Source organism: Giraffa tippelskirchi, chromosome 1, assembly GCF_054371585.1.
Source record: "Giraffa tippelskirchi isolate mGirTip1 chromosome 1, T2T-mGirTip1v1.2.pri, whole genome shotgun sequence".
In the NCBI taxonomy this organism is placed as follows: Eukaryota; Metazoa; Chordata; class Mammalia; order Artiodactyla; family Giraffidae; genus Giraffa; species Giraffa tippelskirchi.
The window spans coordinates 189,479,197-189,501,954 of NC_137275.1; the positions used below are offsets into that span (position 1 = coordinate 189,479,197).

The 22,758-nt window shown below is 41.5% G+C and overlaps 1 protein-coding gene across 6 annotated transcripts in view; it reads left to right on the forward strand.

Annotated features, from left to right (window-relative positions):
• The window catches only part of DOCK5 (dedicator of cytokinesis 5), a 261,149-nt gene that overhangs the window by 158,732 nt on the left and 79,659 nt on the right, over positions 1 to 22,758 (forward strand). For all 6 annotated transcript variants that reach the window (XR_014060920.1, XM_081516237.1, XM_081516228.1 and 3 more), the window contains 7 exons: positions 681 to 753; positions 4,164 to 4,267; positions 5,361 to 5,544; positions 13,467 to 13,564; positions 13,803 to 13,892; positions 15,204 to 15,304; positions 18,452 to 18,586. Coding sequence is in view for 5 of the 6 variants with exons in the window: in XM_081516237.1 (XP_081372363.1) it covers positions 681 to 753; positions 4,164 to 4,267; positions 5,361 to 5,544; positions 13,467 to 13,564; positions 13,803 to 13,892; positions 15,204 to 15,304; positions 18,452 to 18,586 (785 nt within the window). In the remaining variant the exon portion in view is untranslated. The remainder of the gene's footprint in view (positions 1 to 680; positions 754 to 4,163; positions 4,268 to 5,360; positions 5,545 to 13,466; positions 13,565 to 13,802; positions 13,893 to 15,203; positions 15,305 to 18,451; positions 18,587 to 22,758) is intronic.

The window sequence follows — 22,758 nt, forward strand, 5'->3', positions numbered from 1 at the left end:
CAAATTCTCTGCTCTGTACATTGCCCCATGCCTCTGTTTTCCCTGTCCCTTCCGTACATATAAGCAGCAGAAAGAAAAAGCTTCCTTTTCTCTGGTATTTTGTCTTTTTCTCTTAGTGTGTGTATGTGCTCAGTCATGTCCGACTCTTTGTGACCTCATGGACTATAGCCTGCCAGGCTCCTCTGTCCATGGGTTTCTCCAGGCAAGAATACTGGAGTGGGTTGCCATTTCCTTCCTGTGGGAACCTTCCCAACCCAGGAATCGATCCTGGGTCTTCTGCCTTGGCAGGCAGATTCTTTACCACTGAACCACCAGGGAAGCACTTTCCTTCTATTATAGTCCCTACATATTACTATATTCATGTACAGCTTGTAGTCGGAAAGGTACAAGTACTGATGTTTTCAATCTGAAGCATCTCCTGCCTCATACTTGAGAAGACACTAGAAATTTGTAGTATCTCCGCTTTCAGAATCTATGATAAATAGCAAAGATGATCTCTTGAGATTCACTTGGTTTTGAGAAATAGCTAAACCTCTCTTGAATGAAGCCCTCTACCAAATCTCACTCTATCACAATGACTCCTTATGATCAAATACTAAAATGGGCTTCATTTTATAAAATGAGCTTTGAGTGCCAAGGACTGAATTGATATAAACTCATAATTCTGAATTATTATGCAGGTGTCCATTGCCATAGAAGAAGTTACTCGCTGCCATATAAGATTTACCTTCCGACATCGGTCGTCTCAGGAATGTAAGTATTAGGAGGTCTACGACATACTTTCATCAAAACAATATTTCCTCCTGTTTGACAGCACTTTTGTGTGTCTGTAGAACAAGATACTTGGCATCTTTATTTCAGGATTCTTTGGTGCTAAGGAAATATTTTTTAATGAGTTGTTCTAGGTTTCCAAGATTTGTGTTGTTCATTCTGTATCAGAATTTCCCCAAAATGTGTTCTCTGAGTACTAAGGTTCTCTAAGATGCTAATAGATGCTCTCTGACACAATGAGTTTCACAGTTGGATAGACATAGGAAATGCTTGTGTATTGTATTTTCCTCTTAGGCATTCACAGTGTATGTTGTCATAATGCTGAGAAATCCTGAAGCCAGAAAAGTGTTTAATCTCTAGTTTCCCAAATTTTTTTTTCATGAAAGAACTATTTCAAATCTTAGATCATACATAGTTCATGAGTTGACTTTTCTAAAGTATGAACAAAGGAGAATATTGTTTATTTTCCGATTGATCACAATGTGTCTGGAAGTGTTCTTATTCAGCACTGCATGAAAGTCCAGTCCTTCCTTTCAAACTGAAATTTTTGACTGCTGTCTACCTACCAGACTGCAGGCCAGGCCCTCAGTAGATAAGAGCAGACATGACTCAGGCACTGTTTTGAATAGTCTCTGTGATCTAGTTAGAAAGATGAGTATGAAAACAGACAATGAAGGTCAGATCAATGTGACGTGTTACAGCAGCAAACCTGGAGTTGTAAGCGTAGCACCCAGCCCTGCCTGGGGATTTACTCCTAAGATTTCCTACATCCTCTCTGAGCCTCGAAGCAGAGGTTAGCCCATCAAAGGGTGATGGTGGAGAAATGTGTTTGAAAAAGCAAAGGGAGGCTGAAGTGGGAGCAATTATAATATTAAATTGAGCCATCTTAAAGTGCCAGTTTTATAGGTCAGTAGCAGATAGTCAAATATTAGCAATTTCTTTCAGTTCTACATTATACTAAAGGAGCGTTTCTCAAGCTCTTAGTTTGTACGAGATACCACGTGAAGCTCTATTTATATGCTATCTTGTTTAGTATCTACAGTAGTCTGATAAGATCCATAGTACTTTTATCCACTTCTGTACATAAGGAAAGTGAGGCACAGAGATGTGAGGCCCACGGTTGGGCTTCCCTGGTAGCTCAGCTGGTAAAGAGTCCACTTGCAATGCAGGAGAACCTGATTTGATTCCTGGGAAGATCCGCTGAAGAAGGGATAGGCTACACACTCCAGTATTCTTGGTCTTCCCTGGTGGCTCAGCTGGGTTTGATTCCTGGGTTGGGAAGATCCCCTGGAGAAGGGAACAGCTACCTACACCAGTATTCTGGCCTGGAGAATTCCATGGAGAAGTCCATGGGGGTTGCAAAGAGTTGGATATGACTGAGTGACTTTTACTTTCACTTTGCCTAAGGTCACAGGGCTAGTAAGAACCCAGATTGACACCTTGGCAGTCTGATTCCAGGCAGGCTGGAGCAGGATCATGAAAAGTGAAGGTTCTTTTAGACCATCTTATAGAGGAGCCATTAAAGAGTGTTGTATAGGTCATTAGTCCCTAACTTCTGGAGTCGAATGCCTGATGATCTGAGGTAAAGCTGATGGAATAATAATAGAAATAAAGTGCACAATAAATGTAATGCACTTGAATCATCCTGAAGCCATCCCCTGCCCCTGGTCTGTAGAGAAATTATCTTCCATGAAACCAGTCCCTGGTGCCAAAATGATTGGGGATTGCAAGTATAGGTGGTGGTGGTGGTGGTGGTGATTTGGTATCTGTTTATAACAGCTTTAGTCGTGGTATCCCCAACCAAACTGGACACGGCCCAAGTGGCCATCAAAAGGAGAACATATGAACAAACTATAGTATAATCTTTTCATAACAGATACCTGCTTAGCCAGTCTGGGGACACACAAGACCTAGAAGAGCTTAGAGGTGTGCCTGTGGTGAGAAGGGGTCACGAGTCACCCCAGCCATAGACATCTGAGTAGGGGGACATGGTGAGCTCAGAGGCCAACTCTGAAGACCAGGAGGGAGGCCCTTTCCTTCCACAAAAGGCTGGATTCTCCTTCCCAGATGCCACAAGAAAAATATAATCCCTTTTCGTCACACGTTGGCATCTTGGAAAAAGAGAAGAACAGAAACCTTAGATGGCATCACAGCCTTGTTATTGTTTTCAGTGGCTAAGTTGTGTCTGACTCTTTGCAACCCCACGGACTGCAGCACACCACGCTTCCCTGTCCTTCACTGTCTCCCGGAGTTTGCTCAAGCTCATGTCCATAGAGTTGGTGATGCCATCCAACCATCTCATACTCTGTTGCCCCCTTCTCCTCCTGCCCTCAGTCTTTCCCAGCATCAGGGTCTTTTCCAATGAGTGTGCTCTTCGCATCAGGTGGCCAAAGTATTGGAGCTTCAGCATCACTCCTTCCAATATTCAGGATTGACTTCCTTTAGGATTGACTGGTTTGATCTCCTTGCTGTCCACAAACCTTGAAATATAATAAATAAAATACTTGCTGAGGTACTTCCCTGGTGGTCCAGTGGCTAGGAATCTGCCTGCCAATGCTGGGGTCACGGATTCCATCACTGGTCCGGGAAGATCCTACTTGCTGAGGAGCAACTAAGCCCATGCACCACAGTTCCTCAGCCTGTGCTCTAGAGCCCATGCTCCAAAACAAGAGAAGCTACTGCAATCAGAAGCCCATACACAACTAGAGAGTAGTCCCTGCTCACCACAGCTAGAGAAAGCCTGTGCACAGCATCAAAGACCCAGTGCAGCAAAATATAACTAAATAAATACATATATACAGAGAGATCAATACATACATACTGAGTCTGTTTTAAAACAGCAGTAGTGAGATAGCCCATGGAATGGTTTGGAAGCATGGCATTTGACCTGATTAGGTTTGATTTTGGAGATTCATACCAAAGAGTGGAGAGGTGTTGGGTGGTGAAGGGCTAACAACAGAGAGACCTGTTATGAAGAGCTTATGGGAATACAGGGAAGTGATGAGGGTGGCCTGGACTCAGGAGGGAACAGCAGGAATGGAGAGAAAAAGTGTCCAGAGGCTCTCGGGATGTGGAGTTAGCCTGGGGGTGGGGTCAGTGTCGATACCCGTTGTTCTGATTGGATGCTTGAGTGGATTCTGGTGTCATTCATTCATAAATATAGGAAGAGCAGGGTATGTGTTGGGGACACCAGAAGATTTCAGTTGAGGAACTGTTTCCTTCAGGGAGCCAGTGACATGCATAATCCATATGGCTTATTGGAGCTCACTGAACTGATTAATGAGAGTGTGGTCGAACACCTGACTGTAGAGCACAGTGTGCCATCAGCTGTCATAGCCATCACTCCCTGGTATCCTCCTGCCCTGCTCAGACATATATTCTTGTCTTTTCAGCCAGAGATAAATCGGAGCGAGCCTTTGGCGTGTCCTTTGTGAAGCTGATGAACATGGATGGCACCACTCTGCAGGACGGGAGGCATGATCTGGTGGTGTATAAGGTAGTGCTAAAGAAAGAGGCCAAGGACCTCCTTACTCCCTCTGAAAGTGATTCTGAAAACTCCTTTTAGATTTTGTGTATAACTGTCAGAAACTTCTCTAGAGCTATATGTGTTGTCACCTACCAGTCTCAAATCACAGAGGACTGTGGTCACACTAGCTTCATGGACTCCCATCCCCTTCAGTCTAATAAATGATGGTCCTGGGGCTTCCCTGATGGTCCAGTTGGGACCACCAGTCACACTTCCACTGCAGGGGGCGTGGGTTTGATCCCTGGTTGGGGAACTTGGATCCCACATGCTGTGCAGCATGGCCAAGAAAAAAAATTTTTTTGTTTTTTAAATGATGGTCCCTCCTTCTTCTGCAAATGGCATCATGGAGGTGAACAGCCAGAGGTCACTCTCTGGCTTTCTGTTCTTTGCATCACCCCTTGTGGAGCGTTGATAATTGCACTGTTGGGCTGGGTTAGCAGGTGGTGGGTGTGGTAGGATGTGGTTTTCATATCAGCGTGAGCCAGGCACCATTTCTGTGCTCTGGGGCCCCTCGTCCTCCCTTATCAGTTTTGTCCTTATTCTTCCATCTAAGTGCTGCAGAGCTATCATTCCCACTGAGATTTTAGAGTTGAAAGTAGATGTTGAGAAGATCTCATTCGTCCAACAACGTCAAGGAGGCTTTTTTCAGTTGATAGCTTTTCTGAGATGAAGCTGCCTGATGTGTATTTCCGTTAATAGCTTCTGAGCTCAGAAATAGTGTTGGAAGCCATGGCTAGCTGTTTCTTCTCAGGGGACCCAATGAAGTATAACTGTGATAATTTACACGTTCAAGAAAATGAAATCCAACCTTAAGCTTTACTTATGTACTTATAACACAGACTAGGATATTGATTTCTGCTTCATAACTTACTCCGTTTTCATGCAATGTTTAAATTATTTCTGGGCTCAGACGTTTGAAAAGTATCATAACACCTCAGAGTTAGAAGGGATAAAACTTTGTTGCTTATGCTAGAGATACACTGCGCTCACAATAAATATTATTTTATTTGCACCTAAGAGATTTTGTCTACTCTCTGGCTTCCCTGACATGCTTCCTTTGCAGGGTGACAACAAAAAGATGGAAGATGCTAAATTCTACCTGACCTTGCCTGGAACCAAGGTGGAGATGGAAGAAAAGGAGCTCCAAGCATCTAAAAACACAGCCAACTTTGCACCAGCCAAGGACAGCACAAAGGATAGCTTTCAGATTGCCACCCTCATCTGTTCCACAAAGCTCACCCAGAATGGTAGGTGCGGTGACCTGAGTGACACCAGAATGGGTTTTCTATTGCGTCCTCCTGGGCTCCTTTGTTAAATTCAGGAGACTGGACCATATGTCTTCTGAGATGGGGTCCTGGGCTCTCTGGATTCTGCTCTTTGCGTGATGTTCTAGGTAGAACTAGTAGAAAGCTAAGGCTTTTTCTGAGGCTTCTTTGTCTATCTTTGAACCAGAATGAAAAACATTTGGGTGTTTTTTAAATATGGTAAAACCTACAAATGTATTCTAACGGAGGCTGTAAAATTTGAAGGTCTTATGTTTCATTCCTTCAAGGCAGCAAAGAGCTCTAATACATCTTTGTATGATGTGTATAATGAGAAATTTTGGTAGCAGTGGAAGGACACTGGCAGGCAAATATCAGTCCCTTGCTCAAGAAGGATGGCAAAGAGCAGGGAGGATTTCCTGTTAGCCTTTCCATCTGTCCCCATGTAGACTCCTCTTTCCCCATTTTTCTCTTAAGCAGTCAGAGATTTTCCATAAAATCAGCTGAACAGTTCACAGTCGGCCTCACTTTGTCCCTTCTTGAAATCTGATAGCAATTTTAACTTCTCTTGTGTTATCATGGCTTTTGATAGCCAATAACAGCTTCTTATTCATTTAACCTATGCAATTTCTAAGGAGTCCTGCTGAATATAGTGATCCAAGAGTTAGCTGCTTTGGGGACTTGCTTTAAAAATTCTGTATCCCCTGTGCTGTGTGGATGATTAGTCCCTTTGACCTTTGAGAAGAGGTGGGGGCTCTGCCTTAGGGAGATGATAAGATAGACAAAGCAGCTGAGATATAAGGAACACTCAAGGATCAGATAGCATGTGGTCAATCTTTAGAAAGGGTCAGTGTTGTTTATTTTGGTGAATCATGGTTGGGTAGAGAATATGGATAGTATTTCAACTTGGGCAAGTGTCTAGACTCAATAGAGTGAGGCTTAGAGCTATTACTTATGGGAAAGTAAAAGCATGCACCATAAATGAAGCCCGAAAAAAGGCAAAACTATAAAGACATGAAAAGATCCATGATTACAAAGGACTCGGGGAGAGAGGGAAGGATGAACAGACAAAGAACAAGGGATTTTTAGGACAGTAAAGATATACACTAAATGATACCCTAATGGGTAGATGGATATATGTCACTGTACATTTGTCCATACCCACAGAATATACGAAGTGAAGCCTAACTTAAACAATAGCCTTGAGTTAATGATCTTTGTCAGTGTTGGCTTATCAGTTGTAACAAAGGTACTACAGTAATGTAGGATGTTAATAATACTGGAAACTCTGCAACCTTGAAGGGGTATTTGGGAACTCTCTACACTTTGGGCTTAATTTTTTCTGCAAGCCTAAAACTGCTCAAAAAAATAAAGTCTGATGCGGCTGCTGCTGCTAAGTCGCTTCAGTTGTGTCTGACTCTGTGCGACCCCATAGACAGCAGCCCACCAGGCTCCCCTGTCCACGGGATTCTCTAGGCAAGAATACTGGAGTGGGTTGCCATTTCCTTCTCCAAAATAAAGTCTATTAATTAGGAAAAGACAAACACCTTAAAAATTAAGCCAGAAAGCATTCTGAGCTTACTTGACAACACTGTATCCGTGATATAACCATTGTTAGGGAAAAAGTAAGTATAAATAAATTGTTGATACAAGGTTAAATAGCATAATGTTTATCGGAAATGATTAAGAAGGTGTATCAGAGATTTTAAATATTTATTTTCAGACCCTTTGGCCCAGTACTGTGACCCCTAGAAAGGGAACTTAAATGGACAATGAGAGATGTACACAAAGATTTATGTAGGAGGATGTTTCCCTATTATTCATAATGGGGGAACACTGCAAACAATCCAGAGGTCCAGTAGTTGGGGGTCAGGTCAAAGTCTATAATGTTATTAAATGATGAAATATATGAGGCTGTGAAAAACACTGGGTTGGCCAAAAAAGTTCATTCAGGTTTCTCTGTAACATCCTCAGAGAAATATGAATGAACGTTTGGGGCAGCTCAGTATTTCAAAACAAAGACATAAGAAAACGTTAACAGTACATAGAATATAACCTTAGTCTTGTTTAAATATATAAGGAGAATTTGGAACCAGTTGCCTGGGTTCAGTTCCCAGCTCTGCCACTTACTAGCTGGTTCATCTTGGACAAGTCACTTGATCTCACTGTGACCCAGTTTCCTCATCTCAACTGCTGTCAGCTTGGACAGGAGTAGGAAGAGGGGACAGATAGGGCAACCTTGTGCATATATGAAAAGACAGGGTATTCCTAGCAGCAGATCATAAGTGTTGTTGTTTCTCTGCTTTCTTCTAATATGATGAGAATGATAAAGAACTAGTTCGATTTATTCTGACAAAGAAGCTAAGGAACATGAGTAAACCCGCAACTCTACGAGGGCGTTTGCTGATCAGGAAGGAATCTGTTCTCCTTTTACACAGATACTGACCAAAGTTGTTGTTCCTTAGCCTTTGGAGGGCTGTTCAGACTCCAAAGGTCAAAAGCCACTGGACTTTGTCACAAACAGAGCCCGTAGGCGCTTTCATTACTTTATGAATTTTTTTTGAAACTAGAACAGCTTGATTTATATGGGATCATTTTGTTACTGGAACGTATGGAGGGTGAGAATAGATTTGTTCTAGAAAAGGGAGAGGAGGAGAGTCAAGTCTCTGCAGGTACGGGCCCTGCACCAGGCTTTCACAACTGTCTCATTTTACCCATGGGCATCCTAGGACAGGAAGACACCCATGTTGCTATCATTAATCTCAGTTTTCTGATCAGAATGCTGAGTTAAGAAACTGAAACATTCAGTTCAGTTCAGTCGCTCAGTCGTGTCTGACTCTTTGCGACCCCATGAATCGCAGCACGCCAGACCTCCCTGTCCATCACCAACTCCCGGAGTTTACCCAAACCCATGTCCATCGAGTCGGTGATGCCATCCAACCATCTCATCCTCTGTTGTCCCTTTCTCTTCCTGCCCCCAGTCCTTTCCAGCATTAGGGTCTTTTCCAATGAGTCAACTCTTCGCATGAGGTGGCCAAAGTATTGGAGTTTCAGCTTCAACATCAGTCCTTTCAATGAACACCCAGGACTGATCTCCTTTAGGATGGACTGGTTGGATCTCCTTGCAATCCAAGGAATTCTCAAGAGTCTTCTCCAACACCACAGTTCAAAAGCATCAATTCTTTGGCACTCAGCTTTTTTCACCATCCAACTCTCACATCCATACATGACCACTGGAAAAACCATAGCCTTGACTAGACGGACCTTTGTTGGCAAAGTAAGAAACACTAGGCTGGCCAAAAAGTTCGTTCAAGTTTTTCTGTAACACCTTACCAAATACTGTGCCTGAACTCATAAGTAATGGACTTGGGTCTGAAAATACATATTTGTAGCAAAATTTAGGGTTTTTTTTTTTTTTTTTGTCATTCTTTTCTTTTTTAAATGTGATGGTCCTAATCTTTTCCCAAAGATAATCACTAACCTAAATTTGGAGACTGTCAATCAGAGGATCATGAATTCTTACATACTTCTGATGGAGATATAAATTGGAACAACTTTGGATAACATTTAGGTAGTATCTGATACGGTTGAAGGTGGTCATTCCTGATAACCCAGAAATATATTCTAGTTTTATACCTCAGATAAGCAGCTGTACCTGGATACCAGGAGGCATATGAGAAGGTACACAGCACAGTTGCTTATGATGTCTCAAAACCACAAACAGCCCATCTGGTTTGGGGGGGCGCTGTTTTTTTTTTTTTTTTCCGGCTGTGCCGCTTTGGCTTGCGGGATCTTAGTTTCCTGCCCAGGGATTGAACCCAGACCCTTGGCGTGTAAGTGTGGAGTCCTAACCATTGGATTGGCAGATTATTCCGCCATCTGGTTGTTCATTGACAGTAGAATGGATGAACAAATTCCGGTACATCCATACAACGGGATAGATACTATACAGCCATGAAACGAAGTTTGTCAGAGCTATTCATCAACCTGTATGAACCCCAGAAACACTGTGAGTCTAGGCCTGTTTCTGTACGACTGTGCCACCACTTTTCTTGCCCTAAGACCTTATGGTTCACCATTGCCAAATACATTCTTAATATGAGCATTGATGGAGCATGCAAGTATCTCTAGGGAATAAACCTCTAGGCTGATGAGCGGGTGCTTGGCAGTTGCCAAAATCTGCTGAGTGACTCTTCTCTGCTGATGGCGTATCTCAATCCTTTTCCTTAGATGGCACTCGTAAAGTGAAGTGTAACCAGTGGAACAGAATGGTTGACTAGCCTAGGGCAGAAATAGGAGATGGGAAGATGGAATGGACAGTGCCTAGTGGATAGGTCTAGCGCAGTGTCTACTCTTAAGTATTTACGTAAGGAGTAAAGAATTGTCTTGTGTACACTACCATTTCCTCGGGGCTACTGGTTTTGATTCCATCCTGCTCTTCAATCTTTGATCCAGTGTGTACTGAACACCTGCTAGGTGGCTAGCACTGTAATGGGTTTAAGAATGAATGCAATATGGTCCCTCCCCTCAAGTGTTTCAATCTATAGGAAGAGGCAAAGAGATGTCAAGTGTGTCATTACTTATTTGTCCTAATGTGCATGTATATGGACAAGGAGTGCAGATAGAAGAGAACGATTGGTTATGTCTTCCCAGAGGGAATAAAGTTTGAGATGAGTCTTGAGGTAGAAGTAGCAGCTGACCAAATCCATAGTATTGGGTTGGCTAAAAAGTTTGCTTGGGTTTTTCCATAACATCTTTTTTTTTTTCTTTTTTTAAAAATAAATTTTAAAATGTATTTATTTATTACCTATTTGGGCCTCCCTGTTGGCTCAGACTGTAAAGAATCCACCTGCAAATGCAGGAGACCTGGGTTCGATCCCTGGTTGGGAAAATCCCCTGGGGAAGGAAATGGCAACCCACTCCAGTATTCTTGCCTGGGAAATCCCATGGACAGAGGAGCCTGGCAGGCTACAGTCCATGGGGTTGCACAAGCGTCGGACACAGCTGAGCACCCAAGCACGCATTATTTATTTGGCTGCATCAGGTGTTAGTTGTGGTGCTCGGTTTCTCTCCAGATGCACCAAGCAGGCTTCTGAGCGTGCGAGCTCGGTAGTTGCAGCACATGGGCCTAGCTGTCCTATAGAGTAGAATGTGGAATCCTAATTCCCTGACGAGGGATCAAACCTGTGTTCCCTGCATTGGAAGGCAGACTCTCAACCACTGGACCACCAGGGAAGACCCTCCATAACAGCATATGGGAAAAACCTGAACGAAATTTTTGGTCAAAGCAGTATAGTATTTCTGGGCATTTCAAACCAAGGGAAGTAAAGACAGGAAATGATTTCAGAGCATGCCACAGCTTGGGGAGTATTGAGTTGATCTGTCTGCCTGTGATGGGCTGGCAGGCGAACCCTAGGAGGAGCCTTAGCACCTTCTGCTGTGAATGCTATTGGGATTTTATTTTGTTGACAGTGGGTTGTCTCTAGACATTGGAGGCTTCCCAGGGACTAAACGTGCGTGCCAGTAAAACAAATACACTGAAGCAAATTGGCTGTTCTCATGAACAGAATACATTTTCAACTACTTATATATGTGTTTATACAAATCCATTGATTAAAAAATACATAGTGCGACTCTTACTAAAGTATGCTCTACGAATAGTAATAGTAACTTGATGCACTAGACAAAATGATAAAGTAGTAATGGTCCAGATGCCTGCTTTAGTATGACACTAAAGTATCACTTTAGTGACACTTTTAGTATCTAGACATTCATTAGACCTGTAAATGGCTTGTGGTTGTGTAGTTGCTAAGTTGTGTCTGACCCTTGTGACCCCCATGGACTGTAGTCCACCAGGCCTCTCTGCCCATGTGATTTCCCAGGCAAGCATACTGGATTGAATTGCCATTTTCTTCTGCAGGAGATCATCCTGACCCGAGGATCGAACCTGGGTCTCCTGCATTGCAGGTGAATCCTTAACCACTAAGCCACCAGGGAAGTCCATTGTAAGTGGTTTATAGATCCCAAATTCTGCACTTTAAATCCAAAAACACCCGAAGATTTTTGTCGTAGAGTTACCCTGCAGGCCATTCATCTGTTCTACCATCCTTCAGTATAGCAACCCATCTGATTTGCCATCTGTTTTATTTCTTTGAAGAATTCTGGGAGGGAGTATGATAGAATAGCAAGGACATAGTTTTGGGGAATCAGAGAAAATCTGTCATTAAATTCCATTCATACTGCTCTCTGGCAGTTGTGTAATCTAAGGCGGGTAATTTAATTTCACAAAGTTTAAGTTTCTTCATCTCAAAAATGGAACAAATAAAATGAAACAAAATCTGTTATATGGTTACCAAAGGGGAAAAGTGGGGGTGGAGGGATAAATTAGGAGGCTGAGATTAACATATACACACTGCTGCTGCTGCTGCTAAGTCGCTTCAGTCGTGTCCGTGTGACCCCATAGACGGCAGCCCACCAGGCTCCCCCGTCCCTGGGATTCTCCAGGCAAGAACCCTGGAGTGGGTTGCCATTTCCTTCTCCAGTGCGTGAAAGTGAAGTCTCTCAGTCGTGTCCGACTCTTCGCGACCCCATGGACTGCAGCCTACCAGACTCCTCCGTCCATGGGGTTTTCCAGGCAAGAGTACTGGAGTGGGGTGCCATTGCCTTCTCCACATATACGCACTACTATATATAAAATAGGTAGCCATCAAGGACTTACTGTATAACACACAGAACTCTACTCAGAGTAGTTCTCTGTAATACCTATATGGGAAATAGAATCTGAGAAAGAATATATATATAAGTGTATTATATATGAATGTATAATTTTTATATATTTGTATATATAATACATATTATATATAATTATATATTTATATATAATTATATATATATTTACATATTATATTACAACTATATTCTTACATATAATTCTTATATATTATGTATATTCTTATATATTATTACAGTATACTTACATATTATTGCAATTATGACATACATATATTCTTACATAATTCTTATTCTCTTATATTATAACAATTCTCTGTAATAAACTGTATGGGAAATAGAATCTGAAAAATAACATATATATTTATATATTCTTTTTACATATACATATTATATATTCTTATAACTAAATCAGGCTTCCCTGGTAGTTTAGAGATGGTAAAGAATCTGCCTGCAATGCAGGAAACTCAGGTTTGATTCCTGGGAGACCCAGGGAAGATCCCCTGGAGAAAAGAATGGCTACACATCCAGTATCCTTGCCTGGAAAATTTCATGGACAGAAGAGCCTGGCGGGCTGTAGTCCATGGGGTTGCAAAGAGTCGGACATTACAGAGTGACTTTCACTCACTCACTATAGCTAAATTATTTTGCTATACACCTGAAACTAACACATCATTGTAGATCAATGATATTCCAATATAAAATAAACTGTTTTTAACTTAAAAAAATCAATGAAATCTCTACAGTGTGGATGTGATATTTAAATGAATTAATGTCCATTTTTAAGTTTATTTTCCCCTCTGCATCCACCAAGACACACAGAGTGACAGGGGACAAATTAAGCAGTGCAGCAGATTAAAGGTAGGTATGTTATTTAAGTGATTCATGTGTAAGACAGTGATATCTTATATGAGAGGTGTGCGTTCTATTCAGGAATTGTTTTAGGTTCTTGTACATTTGTGGGTTTTTTTTTTTCTCTGTGAAGAAGGAAAGATAACTAAAAGGTTTTCTTTGACTTAGGTAAGAGACAGTAAATTAAAAGACTGTGTAAGGGTCTAGCCACCTGCAGGAGCAATGATCATCTCTAGAGAGCTCTGTCGCTGTGTTCTGAAATAGTGTGTGTGAATTGCTCTGCAAATCTGTGTCTAATGCTTATGGTTTGTGGTTGTTCTTCCCAGTTGACCTGTTAGGCTTGTTAAATTGGCGCTCGAGCCCTCAGAACATTAAACACAACTTAAAGAAGTTAATGGAGGTGGATGGAGGAGAGATTGTGAAGGTATGTTTATTCATTCACAGATAAGACTACAGCCACTGCATCCTTAGTTCAATATCTTAAATGAACCCAGTGAGTGTAAACACATAACACTTAGTCTACATTAGAAAGCAAGTGTGCCAGTTTTTAAGAAAATGCTATTTTTAAACCTCTTCTTTTGAAATCTAACTCTCCTCGTATTTCTGCACTTTGGAGCTAAACTGAAAGCACCAGATAACCTCTCTGTTTTTCTTATCTTCAGTTTTTGCAAGATACACTAGATGCACTTTTTAACATCATGATGGAAATGTCAGATGATGAAACATATGACTTCCTCGTGTTTGATGCACTGGTAAGCAGTTATGCATGTTAACCTAGTGTTCATTCTCACAACTTTGTGGGTTTTGATAGTTCACTATTATAAATAATGGTGACAATATCCTCTTGCATACATATTTGTATACATATCTCTGATGAATTCTTGAGGCAACATTCCCAGAAGTAATGTTAGATACAATTGACTTCTTAAAATTTTTATTTATGTATTTTTGGCTGTGATGGGTCTTAGTTGCAGTGCTTGAACTTCTCTCTAGCTTCAGTGCTCAGGCTTAGTTGCCTGGTGGTATGTGGGATCTTAGTTCCCCACCCCAGGATTGAACCTGTGTCCCCTTAACCACTGGAAGATGGATTCTTAACCACTGGACCACCAGGGTGGTACCTAGATATGATTGACCTATAGTCAAGACCTTTTTTCTTCGATTCCTGTTAAATCTTCCTTTTTGATATGCTTTTTCTTTCTCATTCGGGAAAATGAGGTATTTTACTGTGTTTGACATAAGGAATCCCTTTAACTCAATTTAAAATTGTCTGGCCCTAAACAAGAACATGGGCTTCCCAGGTGGCTCAGTGGTAAAGTAACTGCATGCAATGCAGGAGATGCGGGAGACCTAGGTTTCATCCCTGGATGGGCAAGATCCCCTGGAGAAAGAAATGGCAACCCACTCCAGTATTCTTGCTTGGGAAATATGGACAGAGGAGCCTGGTAGGCTGCAGTCCATAGGGTTGGAAAGAGTCAGAAATGGCAGAGTGACTCAGCACACATGCATGCATCATAAGTAGGTACAAAGTGGTTATTTGTTGGTTCTGTGTCTGGTAGTGATAAGATGTGACCTGATAAGAGTTAACATCTGAGCAGAAAATTGAGACCCCGAAGTCTGGTGACGTTCAGTTTTTAGGGGCACCCACACTGAGCTGAAGAGAGAGATGTCCTTTAGTATTTCATTAGCTGTATCCTTGGGATAGTATCTATTATTCTCCCAGGAAACCCCTCCCCACACCCTATCCCTTCCCATTCCATTTTCTTCCCTAACGTGTTTACCTGTGCTCTGCCCTCTCTGTGGCAGTCAGCTCTCTGAGGCCAGGGGTGCTGGATTGTATTGTCTTCCTCCCAGCATTTACCACAGGGCCTGACACTTCATGGTCTCTCTGTTCATGTTAAACAAAAAGAAACCTGAGACTTCTCTTCAGCTCTGGAATAGTAATGTTGGGGATGCTGCCAAAATAATCAGGAAGGAAAAGAAGACCCCATACATTGAGACCCAGCTTGTTGACTGAATGCCAGGGTTTGTGCTGTACTGCTATTTATATTTTTCACCTTTGGCAGGTGTTTATTATTTCACTGATAGGAGACATCAAGTTCCAGCATTTCAACCCTGTTCTCGAGACCTACATTTACAAGCACTTCAGCGCCACTTTGGCCTACGTGTGAGTACCAGGCCCGGGAACGGTCTGTGGCTGAGTTGTCGGTTTGTGCTCCAGGGGCTGGGTTGTTGAGAAACCAAAAGACCATGAGCTGAGGACCTGCACCTCTAAAGTACAGAACCTTGTGCTAAACTTCCTCGTGGAAAGTGGGAACCATCCAACAATTCCAACTATGGACAGAGGATTATGTTCAGGCCCTCATTTCTGGGAAGTTATGGAAGAGATAAGGCTGTACTTCCTTAAGAATCCAGAGCATCTCTAGGTGAGTAGTTGAAGTTAGGAGCATGATCCAGGACAGAGGACCCTACCCAAGATCTTAGGAGGGGGCTGTCAGTGGGATCAGCCAGAGGTGCCAATGGGATCAATCAGAATGTGAAGGAGGACCACTGTATTAGAACTGTAGATCATGCCCTCAACTCTACACAGCGAATGCTTTGTAGAAGTCATTGCTTAGAGCAAGGGTCCCCAACCTCCAGGTTATGGGCTGGTACCAGTCAGTGACCTGATAGGAATCAGGTCCTATCACCACACAGCAGGTGGTGAGTAGCTGGTGATCACGTGAAGGAAGCTTCATCTGTATTTACAGCCACTTCCCATCCCTTGCATCACCGCTTGAGCTCTGCCTCCTATCAGATCAATGGTGCCATTAGATTTTCATAGGAGTGAACCCTCGTATGAACTGTGTATACAAGGGATCTAGATTATGAACTCCTTATGAGAATCATCCTGAAAACTATTTTCTATTCCCTTGGTCTGTAGAAAAATTGTCTTCCACAAAACTGGTCCCTGGTGCCAGAAAAGTTGGGGACCACTGGCTTAGAGGATAGAAGAAGGTTGTTTTCTTTCTTTTGCATAAGAGGGAATGGTCCTCACCTTTCCCAGAGAGAAGCCTTCTTTCTGTCTTTGGATTATGAGACCTGACTCATGTTTACTCTGAGCTTTGCCTTGCAGTGCCCAGCTCACCACAGTGTGGCCTGTCCCCCAGCCCCTTGCATTTTGGTTTTTGTGCAGAGCAAAATGATAGTGACAGGAGTGTAGTTGAGATGGCAGGGATGTTTCTGACAGTGGCTTATGCCTGATTGTGCCAGTTGTTGCCAGCTGATCTGTCAGGCTACCTGCTGACCTGCTCTGTCATTCAGACCTTTGAGCCCATGTGTCTTTTTCTGAACTAAACAAGAAAGTTCTTTGTTTTATTTGCATAATGGTTCAAAAATGTAATAAAACATAAGTGACATTAAAGACATGTCAGTGTAGCATAATCAGCAATTAACACAATGGATATAATGCCCACTAGGTTCAGGGAAGCAGCAGATAAACCAGTGAGGCAGCTCTTTATACCCAGTAGCCTGAATTTCCAAGGCAATAGCCACAAGAGACAAAATCATTCATATGGTCTTGCTTATTTGTGGAATCTAAAAAAAAAGTTGTTGTTCAGTCACTCAGTCGTGTCCAACTCTTTGCGACCTCATGGACTATAGCACCCAGGGTTCCCTGTCCTTGCTCTCTCTAAGAGTTTGCTCAAACTCATGTTCATTGAGTCAGTGATGCCAACCAACCATCTCATCCTCTGTCACCTCCTTCTCCTGCCTTCAATCTTTCCCAGCATCAGGGTCTTTTCCAATGAGTCAGCTCTTCACATCAGGTGGCCAAAATATTGGAGCTTCAGCATCAGTCCTTCCAGTGAATATTCAGGGTTTATTTCCTTTAGGATTGACTTGTTTGAACTCCTTTCAGTTCAAGGAACTCTCAGGAATCTTCTCCAGCACCACAATTCAAAAGCATTAATTTTTTGGCATTCAGTCTTCTTTGTGGTCCAACTCTGAAAAAACCATAGCTTTGACTATATGGACCCTTGGCAAAGTGATGTACAAATAGGACAAACGAACTTATTTACAAAGCAGAAGTAGAGTCACAGATGGAGAAAACAAACTTATGGTTACCAGGGGATACAGGAGGGGCGGGATAAATTGGAAGATCGACATATACACACCACATATACACTACTGTATATAAGATAGATAACTATTAATAGTAAGACCTACTATATAGCACAGGAAACTCTACCCAGTATTCTGTAATGGCCTATATGGGAAAAACATTAAAAACAGAGTGGGTATATGTATAACTGATGCACTCTCCTGTACACCTTAACACAACATTTTAAGTCAACTATATTCAAAAAAAGAAAAAGATGAAATCCTGTCATTGGATTTTTATTACACAGAGCCAAGTACAGGACTCCAAGTGGTGTGCTTCTGGTAATCTGAGTTGATTTGCAATAATTGATCAATTCTACATGATTCCTATGAATTTTTCTTAATACTGGGAAAGCTCAAAAAGGTTCCCAGAAGAAAAGTTCAAAATTTCAGTGCCCTTAAAAATGTGAGATGGCCCAAGATTAAAACAATGCCTAGTCCAAAGACTCTAGAAAAACATAAAGAACAATCCCAGAGCAATTTTATCTGTTCAGATGCTCAGAACTCTGGGCTGATCTTCTTCCCATACAATAAAATTTTCATCTGGCTCCAATTTAGGGATTCTAAAAAGTTGGAGCAGATTGGAGGGAATTAGATTTCTTTTAAGGTGACTACTTAGGCAGACAAATCCGTCCTTACAGGAACATTTGAAAAAGGCAGCATAACATGTTGTCATTGTTTTAGTCAATAAGTCATATCCTACTCTTTGCGACCCCATGGACTGTACCCCGCCAGGTTCCTCTGTCCATGGAATTTCCCAGACAAGAATACTGGAGTAGGTTGCCATTTCCTCCTCCAAGGGATATTCATAACCCAAGGATCGAACCTGTGTCTCCTACATTAGCAGGCGGATTCTTTACTACTGCGCCACCTGAGAAGCCCCTGTATAACATACTAGAGATTAAAATACCCTCACAATTCGCATCCCTTCAGCTCTTTTTCTTGATCCTTTTAAAAAGAATCCTGCAAAGGAAAAGAAACTATCCCTTGTTTCTAAGCAGAAGGGAAGCTCTAAACCTAGACTGCAGCGAAGAAGAAATTTCTAGAAGAAATAATTACTATAGTTATGACTTCTACTTCCCCAGGAAGCCAAGTTCCCTTCTGTATAGTGTACCTTAGGCCCCAGAATACCATTTTGCCCCATTGACGCGTTTCTCTTTCTCATTCTTTTCAGGAAACTCTCCAAGGTACTGAACTTTTACGTGGCAAATGCAGATGATTCCAGCAAGACGGAATTGCTTTTTGCTGCTTTGAAAGCCTTAAAGTACTTGTTTAGGTTCATCATCCAATCTAGAGTACTCTACTTGAGGTAATGGTGATGGTAATACGATGTTGATGCTCTCCACCCTCTCTGACAGTATTTTTTCTTATTCCTTGTGTACATGTTCAGCTCTGTGAGCTTTTGGATCGTGGAACTGTCAAATTTCAGAACTTTAGAGCTGAAGATGAGAGTGGACTTGTTGTTTAGTTGCTCAGTTCTGTCTGACTTGGCAACCCTATGGACTGCAACCCACCAGGCTCCTTTGTCCATGGGATTTCCCAGGCAAGAACAGTGGAGTGGATTGCCTTTTCATCTCCAGGGGATCTTTCCGACCCAGGGATCAAACCCATGTGTCCTGCACTGCTGGCATTTTCTTTACCACTGAGCCACCAGGGAAACCTAAGGGTGGACTGTGCAACCTTTAAAGAAGGTTCATGCTGTCCTTTTGGGTCAGCAGAATTTCTAAGGCAGTAGTGGCAGTTGGACTGAAGGATGCAGGTGGCTACAACGTGCATCCTAAATGAGAGCCTTTGTTGGTGACAAGTCTAGGAAGTCAGGTTCCTGTGGCAAGACTATTTACAATAGCGAGGGGCTTCATGATGATATTGGATGTGCAAATCTAGGATCATGAACTATGTTGGAAGTAGATGGAAATAGTGGCAGTTGTTTGGAGGGTTTGTTTCTGAGATTTGTGTTTCTTTGCTGACTTCATGCTGAGGTACCTGGTGAAACTAAGCCCTAAATATATGATAATTCCCAATTTGAATTCCTAGGATAACTGCTCCATCAAAAACAATAGAAATAGAAAATGAAAAAATAGCTTTTCTGGGAATGCCCACAACCCCATTGCCATCACTACTGGATTTCCAAACTGTTAAAGTATATTTCTAAGGCAGATTTGTACTTTGGAAACTATAAGTAACATACAAAAATGTTAATAGGCATAAAGCTGCAAGTAAGAGGGTTTCAAGCCTGTGATTTGAGCATGTGTTTTTTTTTTAATGTTGTCTTTTTAAAAAATCATAAAATTAAAGGCAAACAACACGGAAAAAAACTTCTAATTTATAGTGAAGATCAAAGGTCGATAGATTTACTCATTAAAGGCTCTTAAAAATCAACTACAGAATGATAAATATCCTTACACAATACAAACCAAAAATATAATTTACAAAAGAAAACAAGTGGTCAGTTAAATTTAAAAAAAATTTATACTATTAAAACGTAATACACACACCATCTTTACCTCTACATTTGATAAAGGTGAAAAATATTTATCCTTTGGCAAGAGTGGACAAATTTAGCCATGTGTTTTAAAGCTGATAGGAATATAAACTCTTTAAGGATGGAAATTGGGCACTGTGAATAAAATCAAACATATACACGCAAAGCACAGGAAGGTATCACATTTGTCCAGTGATAAACCATCTAAAAATTTATCTAATGAAAAGAAATCCATCAGGTATGAACAAAGATGAATGTTACGGTATGTATATTGCAGCCTTTCAAATGTAGGGTATTTGAATGAGGCAAGATAACTCTGATAGGTTCAAAACTAAGGTAGAAAACATAATATCACAATTTCAAAAATAATTTAGGACTGGATGCATAAATGCTAAAATTTTCATAGTAAAACTGTAGATAAGAGGACTTTAAGTAGGTTTATTTTTTATCTGCATTTTATTAAAGTTTCTACAGTGAATTTGTACATTTTTATGGTTTATAAACATGTTTAATGACTAAAAAGTTGAGCTGGATAAATGACAACTCTTTCTTCCCTAGCAGAAGCTAGCGGTGTTCCCTTAGCACTAACACTCACCCTCTGTTAGTCTTTTCAGATGATCTTTTATCGATTGGTATTTGTATTTCATAATTAATGATGAATTTCCACATATTTGGTTAGGATGTCCTACTGAGGAAACTTTCCCTTAGCTAAAAGTTTGTATAGCAAACCAAACCCTGATGTCCAGAAATAAGAATCCTCATAAAAACATAAAAAGAAAACCTTAATTGATGAAATTTTTAAAAACGATTTCCATTAATGATCCACTGACTCTTTTACCCTTCATAATGTTTCGTTGCATCCAGCCCGTCATGTTCTTTCACTCTTAACTTTGCCAACAAAGGTCCGTCTAGTCAAAGCTATGATTTTTCCTGTAGTCATATATGGGTGTGATAGTTGGACCATAAAGAAGGCTGAGTGCCAAAGAATTGATACTTTCAAACTGTGGTGTTGGAGAAGACTCTTGAGAGTCCCTTGGACTGCAAGGAGGTCAAACCAGTCAATCCTAAAGGAAGTTAGTCCTGAATATGGAAGGACTGATGCTGAAGCTCCAATACTTTGGCCATCTGATGCGAAGAGCTGACTCATTGGAAAAGACCCTGATGCTGGAAAAGATTGAAGGCAGGGGGAGAAGGGTACGACAGAGGACGAGACGGTTGGATGGCATCACTGACTCAATGGACATGAGTTTGAGCAAACTCTGGGAGATGAAGGACAGGGAGACATTGCATGCTACGGTCCATGGGGTCGCAAAGAGCTGGACACGACTGAGTGACTGAACAACAACATCGTGTTCATCATTTTCAACGTCAGATTGCATGATAACAGTGGAAAGGCCAAGTTATTAACCCATGAAACTAAGAGAGTGACTGTGTTGAACTTAGGCCCATATGGCCTGTTTATGATTATTTTTCCCCCGATGTTTTCTCATTCTAAATAAGAGCTTAAGCTGGGACAGAGAGTCTGGCAATCTATATTCTCCAATTGCTTGGATTTTTTTTTAATTTATTTTTTTTATTGAAGGATAATTGCTTTACAGAATTTTGTTGTTTTTGATCGCTTGGATTTTATAGATGCAATAGGACACTGAGAATGTTGGTTTTAATCCTGCAATCTCATGTTAGTCCCTTTTTAATTAATTAATAATTTTTTTTTGTCTCTATTGAATTTGTTACAATATGCTTCTGTTTTATGTTTTGGTGTTTGGCCTCAGGGCATGTGGGAATCTTAGCTCCCTGACTAGGGATTGAACTCACACCCCCAATGTTGGAGGGTGAAGTCTTAACCATTGGACTCCCAGAGAAGTCCATAGTTCCTTTTTTAAGTCACAAACATAGGATGCTCTGGGTGTTGGGGGTCTAGCACAGATGAGACGAGGTTCCTGCTCCAGTGATGCTTGTGGGTTACCTCAAGGTCAGGGAGGCAGATAATAAAGAAACCCGCAAGATATCTCAGATCGATAAAAGCTAGGAGGGAAGGCATTGATGTGACAGTGACCTGGGAAGGCTCATTGAGCTGAGCTGGTGGGAGAAACTTCTCCGGTGGCTGGCGTTTGAGTTGAGACTGAAAGACAAGGAGCTGGCCTCTGAAAGTCTTAGGTAAGAGAAGTGTGGGGAGCAGGAACAGCTATGGCAAGTGTTCTGAGGGTCACTGAGTGACCTGTGGGAGGAATCGGGAGAAGCCACTGTTGCTGGAGCACAGAGATCCAGAATGGGAGGATGGAGCCTCGCAGGCAGTGATGCATGATGAAGACCTTCTAGGTCATCCTAAGGAGTTCAGATTTCATTCCAGGTGTGATGGGAAACCACTAAAGGGTTTTAATTAGAGAGGTAGTAATATCTGGCTTACATTTTACTAAGTTGGCCAAAAAGTTCATTTAGGTTTTTCTGTAGGATGCTGTGGAAAAACTTGAACTGACTGTTTGGCCAAACCAATACAAGATCATCTCATCTCTTAGGTGGAGAATAGATTGCCAGGGGTTAAGAGTGAAACCTGGGTGACCATTTAATAGGCTGTTTTTTGTTGTGTTTTAAGTTCTAGTCTTTTTTTCTTTTTTTAATTGGAGGGAAATTGTTTTACAGTGTTGTGTTAGTTTCAGCAATGTAAATCAGCTGTAATGTATACATATATCCCCTCCCTCTTGACCCTCCCTCCAGTAGGCTGTTATAGTTCAAATGTGAGATCCAGTGGGTCTGTCTCCTATGAGTTGCAGAGAGTGGACTGATTTAGGGATAAGAGATCATAGGACTTGCTGTTAGAATGGGTGGGAGAATGAGAGAGAAGAATTGTAGATAAGTTCTAGGTTTGGTGTGCTACTTGCCAAGACGTGGACTATTTAAAGATGAGCAGGAAAATCAAGTGAGTTCTGTTTTGCACATGTTCATTTTGAACATGTGCAAACATCCATACTTAATGGACTAAATTGCAAATAAAGTTCTTT